The sequence below is a fragment of the Agrilus planipennis genome, unplaced genomic scaffold (assembly GCF_000699045.2).
Source record: "Agrilus planipennis isolate EAB-ADULT unplaced genomic scaffold, Apla_2.0 scaffold8, whole genome shotgun sequence".
Classification (NCBI taxonomy): domain Eukaryota; kingdom Metazoa; phylum Arthropoda; class Insecta; order Coleoptera; family Buprestidae; genus Agrilus; species Agrilus planipennis.
In genome coordinates, this window is record NW_020442461.1 from 2,951,812 (window position 1) to 2,958,927 (window position 7,116).

Consider the following 7,116-nt stretch of genomic DNA (forward strand, 5'->3'; position numbering starts at 1 on the left):
GTTATATGTCGCCTTTTCTTTTTTTTTTTATTATATTAAGTAACATATTTGGAGTGAAATTTTGAGAATTGTTAGTTAATGTCAAAAGGTTCGTGAATTATTGGTATGACGATAAAATATATACAATCGTAACGATACCTTCTTTCTAAATCTTCCGCTCGTGGATTTTCGACATCATCAGACTCGATGGCGCGTTGACCGACTTGTAGGAGCGGAGTGGGGCACATCAGCGAGGTCACACCTGTTCGCGTTTCGCCCCCTCGCGAGGGCGCGCTCAGCCCCCGGGGGTGGTGAAAACGCAGGGGGCCTATTTTGGTCCATCGGTACCTGCGTGCGGTGGCGGTTTCCACCAAAGGGTTGTCCGACGGGGAAAAAGTGGCGCCCAGATGCCAGGTGGTCAGGGGTCGACGACTCGCTGGAAAACGAAGAGCGATCTATGTATGAATCACACGCGTTACTTTATCTGCCTTTTTGCGACTTATTTCAAAAATTACAGTGACGAACCGTCACTTATAACACGGCGGATAAATCAAATAATAGTATTATATAACTCATCCAATCGACCACCTACGTACTGGAAATGCAACATGTATTGGAGCGGTTTTTCTCGGAAAAATTGGGAAAATCAAAATTTACTTAATTTTCTTTTCTATTTTAAAATGGTAAATTAATTGAAATCTTTGATTTTTTTTAAGAAATATTGATAAAAATTAAGTCTAAATCTGGTAGATCCGAGTTTGACAATCATTTTCTTGCTGTGTTCCTGATTTAGACCAAATAATATTGTAAAATTTTGTAATTAATATGTTGTAACCGCTTAATATGTACGACTTCTTAAATCGAAAAGAAAATTCTGGTAAAAGATCGGAAAATTTTGAATTTGAATTTTATAAAAAACTGCAATGGTGGCGAGGGAGTAATTGGAAATATAGTTAATATGCTAAATAAAATTTCAAAATTTCCGAGAAACATTGATTTGAATTTGTTAGATCACAATCCGATTTAAAATTTCACAGAAGAAAACAAATGAAAGTACAAATTTCATTTGTTTCGGAAAAATTTGGATTGTCGACCGCGTCATAGAATTTCCTCGGGTTTTGGTCCCGGGAAATCAAAATTTTCTTCGCATTATATCGAATTTGCCTAGTTTGGGTCACGATGGCATGCAAATAATAGTAAAAATATCGGGAAAACTTACCTTGCGGTGCGCTTTTCCAACCATGCTGACCGCCGCGTTCCGGGGCCTCCGGGTCTCGCTGAAGCACGTCAACGGCGAACTGCAGCTATCGGGAGTGGATTCGAATGCGACCGGCCGCGGCGAGGCAGCAACAACATAGAGATAGAGGCAACGGCGGCTACCAACGCGTCGTTGTAGTAGGTTGGTTGGTTGGTTGGTTGGTTGGTAATACACCATACATGGGCCGAATACCTTTTATGGTTATGGCATTGTCGTCGTGGCGATACTACTTATTCTTTGGCTACCGGGCTTTGATGGGCGCTTCTCTTCTCTTCGCAAAAAGTCGCGGTCCGCGGCACGTGCTATTGTCTCTCTTGTTGATGTCCGCGAAACATTCGCAACTATAAACCGCCCCACCGACGAGACGCTTAACTCGAGCATCGCTTGTTAATACTTCATTCGGTTCACCCTTCAACATCACAACACTCGGCCCGTTTCCAACGGCCATATGTACATACATATCTACGTACACGCAGTCAAAAGCATTTTGATACATGATTTCAGCTTCTTATAAAGGATTGTGTAGGACCTCGTCTACTTTATTTACTTGAAATTATCTAAAACGAAATTGTAATGACAATTTTTTATTTGTATTACATATTTCGTTTGCCTACTATTTATATCAACTGTCTTTTATCTATTAAATCTCGTCGGAATGTTCTGAACGTATCCGGAAACTTCCTGTAAGTTCTTAGTCCGCTGTATGATTTATGGCTTACGGCTGCATCAAAGGTACCGTACTTTAAAGTGTTTCCAACCACATTCTTTAAGCGGTTCTTTACTTGTAGGCAAAATAAAATTTTTTTTATAAAAATCAACATATCTTATCAGTCTTGATGATGATTATGTTAGAAAGTACTTTTAATCGCATCGGGCGCTAATAGGTATTTCGTATGGTACTTCTCTCTCTCTTGCATCAAAATTTATCCAGTAGCTCTAGCGCTTTATGACAGACAGACAGACAGATAAATGCTTCTCTACAACTGCGTCTAATAACAGATAAAATCTGGTCTCATTTTACCTGCATAAATTGGATCCATTACCAGTTTCAGTTTTGTCCTAAATTTTCACTTAGGAAATAGGATTATTTAATTTTAATTTTAACCCTTAATAATTTATTACCTTTTGACCCATATTAAGAATATATATTTGTCTCGGTAACCTGTTGCAGATCTGGTAGTAATACGCTGACTTATGAAGTTCTGTTTCGCGTTTTGCCAAGAAGTTGTCGGGTTTCTTTCTTGATCTAACGTTGAAGTCTCCAAGCATTTATAGGGATTGTAGGCAAACCAGTGGATTTTAAGGGTCGTTTTTTTCACTTATCTATTACAACGTCATATGTAGTCCTTGATATATGCAAATTTATATTTTCCACAGGACCAAAGCCTTCTTACGCATAAAAATATTGAACAAGAACTAACGTTTTGCTCAGAACAGTACAGTTTAAGTTGTTTTATTTTAACGTTGGTGCCTATAACTGTGGAAATCAATAAGAAATAGGCGAGATAGGTTGGTAGGACAGTCATTAAGGCCTAGTTAAGGACACTAAGCAATAGTTAAGGATACGGGATGTTCTAGTTTTAAGGAAATACGAAGATTACTTCATGATAGGAAAAAGTGGATGTGCGTATCCAACCAGTCACGAATTTTAGGATCTTGCCAAAATCGTCCAGTTTATTGATTTCAGCACACCTTCTGTACACTAATACGTAATAAAGCGGTTATTATTGATGTAAACGTGCAGGCAAACATTTTATATACGAAAATTTGGCTTATTTAAAGTGGGCAGAAGCCCATTATAAATGACGCTGCAATTATAAATTTGGAAGTTAATTTTCGCCAGAACGAGCGCGCTTTGTCATTTTTATGTAATTTAGCACAACCGTTGCTTACATCTTTTTAATTAGCGGGGAAATTCTTGAAAAATTTTTGCTCGTTGATCGCTTAACCAGAGCTAGGGCAGATGTGGGAAGGTGCAAGAAGTGCAGTATTTTGGCAATAACGAGCTTCCGATATCTTACCTGTCCGCGGGACTGACTGCATCTGGCGTTTTACCGAATAAATTGTTAATTATACGAGACATTAACGAAATCTACACAACCGAATTTCAATAGGTACATGTAGTACATGTATTATGGAAACTTTTCAAAATTATTGCTACTTTAACAAGTGTCGCCTATAATCATTAAAAAAGCAGGGTAATTTGAAGAATAAATCCGTAGCATCTCATGACGATGCAGTTACGGAATTCTGAGTAAAATTTTGATACCCCTAGGGGTATAGTAGAGGTACCTCCAGTTTAACCAGTGTCTCCGGAACCTTAACGTGTATCACCACGTTTAGGGTTTGTATCTCTTGCTACGGTAACGTACTACAGATTAGGTTTTCATGTTGTGGATTAATCTTTTAAAGGACTTGCCATTCTACGGGGATTTACGAGGGTGGATTGATAAGTTTCCGGCCTAACCAAGAGATGACGCCACTAGGCCTACCTTGAGGTGACATTCTATAGTACCATCCTTGGATAGCTTGTAGCTATAGTTTCAGCCCGATCTCCTTGCTAGTGTAGGTTNCAAATAGTTAAGGATGTGGGCTGTTCTAGTTTTAGGGAAATGCGAAGTTTAGCTCAGGATAGGAAAGAGTGGAGGTACATATCCAACCAGTCTTAGGACTGACGACCTTATGATGATGATCATGAAGGATCTTGCACGCTCTGTAATATAAGGGGAGGTCTCCTTTCTGGAGAAATAAGCAAGGATTCAGCGTGGAATTTAGAAACGATTTAATAGACATTTGCATATTAAAACACAAAAAAAAAACGTTTTTGTCTTGTAATCAGAATGTACGGAACTGACACATTACACAATTCAAATTAAAGACAGATGGATAGCTTAGGCCTTTCGTTAAATCAAAATCTTTTATAAAAAAATTCGAAGTGGTGGTAGAAAACAATTGCGGAAAAGTGAGCGAGTTTAAATGTCTATAATTGGGTGTAAAGTTGGTTGCAAATACACCGTAAAAATGTCTCTAAACTGTAAATTTTCATACACCACGGACGATCGATGTTTATAATGTAGCGTTAAAGAAAAATTATAAGATTTTCTTCTCATGCATATTGAATAAAACACCCTAAATGTCCCTACTAAATTTTTGAAAAATAGTATATTTAGATACTAAACACAAACTAAATAGAAACTTGAGAAACTAAACACTTTGCTAAGCAAATAATTGTTACCATGTTATTTTAAAACCCGTTAGAAGAATAGTTCATATTTTAAATTAATTACCGCCATAATTTTGACATTCCGTGAATTTTAACAAAATTAGTCGGTCGTCAGATGCAAAATTACTGACTTTGTGTAGGTACGTGTACAACGTACCCGTTGTAGGTTGAGAATATTTACAAGAAGTTAAATTAAAAGGCAGCACGAGGCATCTCCTTGTAATTAGCAATAAATTTAAACATGCTGCTGTTTGACATTACCGCGACATACAGAACATGCATTTACATGAGGTTTTTTTTTTAAAAAAAACGGTTACTTTTCGCATTACAATATACAGTATATAGGTACATACGTAACTGTATTTTCGTAAATAATTTTTATTAATAAATGAAGTCCTTTTCCACCATATTTTGAAGTATAATTAAACAGTAGATTCTAATTGTTTCAATATACTTCAACATCAGTACATGGCATTCAACATGAGGACACAAACGTCTATTCTTTTCCGAATACTGTAGCATCCCAAAATCTAATCTAGATTCTTCTCATTAGCTTTTAATGTCTCTAACAAGCCCTTCTTGTCTCATACTATTTCTAATACCTCATTTTTAATATTTTTACACTTTCATTTCCAAATTAACCGTTCGAGACCGCTTATTTATTTTTGTAATCTGACCAACTACATACATACATACATAGAAAATGGGCCCCAGTTTTTATCTAATCCTAATAATAATTTCTCCTGTTTTATTTTCATTGCTTTTTAACCCAAAAAGAATTATAATTATTTACCTAATACCTGTTAGTTATTGGAAAATGTGTCAGATAATCGATGCCCACAATCATCGCGGAATATTGCTTCATACAATTAGGAAATAACTGTCCCATTTTAGCAATAATACGGGGGTAATAGTACGTTCAATTATGAGGTAATTTAGATGTTTTTCTACAAAGAAACGCGATTTCTAGCCTTGCCGATTTATTCCCAATCATTATCTCTAGAATTGAACTGAAAGTAGTTTGTGAACGCAATAATCCTTAAGAAATAAATAAAGGCCGCACATTCGCACATATACACACGCTTTTAGAGATTTATAATTGATTAGAAGACGTAAATTTTATTCAGAGGCATAAAAATGATAACAAACACCCATTTTCACTTCCTGATTTTTCGTAGTTGTTATTAGTCTCGATATCGGTTTAGTTAATCCTTAATAAGGAAACTAAATGCTTTCATTTTTGCATAAAAATTCTATAAATGTTGTAATCAATCTACAAGTGACAGACATTTGATGATTTGTTCATTGTTAAAATTTCTTTGCTGTTATCCTCGAGGTATTACCGTGTCCTAGTTCAAAATAGCTTAAATATTTAAGGAAAAATCTGGAGTAACCTAAAAGTTAAACAATTTGCTTGATTCTTTTATAAATCGAACATTATTCCTTATATGCTACGTCTTGACTACAACCAGAGAAAGTTTTTCATAAATCAGTGCAAGAATTTTAAACAATAGTATCTTATTAACGCGTTTAGCTCGTGTTGTTTATGAATTTGTATCACGCATCCGATTGTGTTTAATGCATACCATGAGGCACATCATTGGCACCTGTGTCATGTACATGCAGTTAGTCATTTTATTGTTATTAAAGTGGAGGACGGGGCTTTATTATTATTTTTTTTTTCTATTCTTTATCATGGCGGATGCTTTGCGGTGCTAGAAATGAAAGTACGATATCGTTATTAATCTTACGTAGGTTAATAGCATAATTATTCAGGGAATGTTTATTGAATTCTAATATACGCCGCTGTACAGTCACTCGTATTATTAAAAGGTGACATTAATTATTATTGTTATTATAAATAACCGTGCGAATAAAATTCATTTATGTATATCAATTATATTACGTGTGTTATATGCAGATAAAGGAATTTTTTTATTGCATTTTAAAACTAAACTGTCTGTTAATTTTCTTTCGTAATTATTGATAAAATTGGGCTTGGAGATCTATATTTAACCCTTTGTTATTTTTATTGATTTACTTTACCATTCAAAATTTCTAAATAAATTGTTCAAATTGACCAATAAATTAATTTTTTTTTTCACAAGACTATAAGGACAGAAAGTGACAATTTTGAATGATTTTTTTTATTACATTTTAAAACTAAACTGTTAATTTTCTTTCGTAATTTTTGATAAAATTGGGCATGGAGATCTATATTTAACCCTTTGTTATTTTTATTGATTTACTTTACCATTCAGAATTTCTAAATAAATTGTTTAAATTGACCAACAAATTATTTTTTTTTCACAAGATGTTGATTATAAGGACAAAAATTGACAATTTTGAATCAGCAAAGATAACGATTTATAAAACACCTTAACAGAAATAGAGTATTTAGATTTTCCGGTTTGAATATTTATAAATTAAATAAAGTTTAGTCCTTTCTGATGCAGAAAATTATAGGAAATGTATTTAGAGAATATTTTCTTTCCGTGTAAGCCCGTATATATACATTACATACGGCTACCACGAAAATACGATTTTTCCTGATTTCAAGGACGAAAAAATGCAACATAACTTTTCTTGTTGCTTATTAAAAAAGTATTTTAACATTATCCATGTGAAAATTATCACCCCAGCTGAAGGCAAGGGT

The 7,116-nt window shown here is 34.7% G+C and overlaps 2 protein-coding genes across 2 annotated transcripts in view; one reads left to right on the forward strand and one right to left on the reverse strand.

The window, feature by feature from the left end:
• Nucleotides 1-1,492, reverse strand: part of LOC108734054 — a 9,323-nt gene extending 7,831 nt beyond the window's left edge. Inside the window, exons 1-2 of the mRNA XM_018465445.2 lie at nt 1,199-1,492; nt 139-434 (exon numbers count right to left, since the gene is read on the reverse strand). Coding sequence (XP_018320947.1) covers nt 139-434; nt 1,199-1,414 — 512 coding nt within the window. The 5' untranslated portion in view covers nt 1,415-1,492. The remainder of the gene's footprint in view (nt 1-138; nt 435-1,198) is intronic.
• LOC108734053 (serum response factor homolog) overlaps nt 1-7,116 on the forward strand; it is a 74,034-nt gene that overhangs the window by 33,306 nt on the left and 33,612 nt on the right. The gene's annotated exons all lie outside the window — the stretch shown is intronic.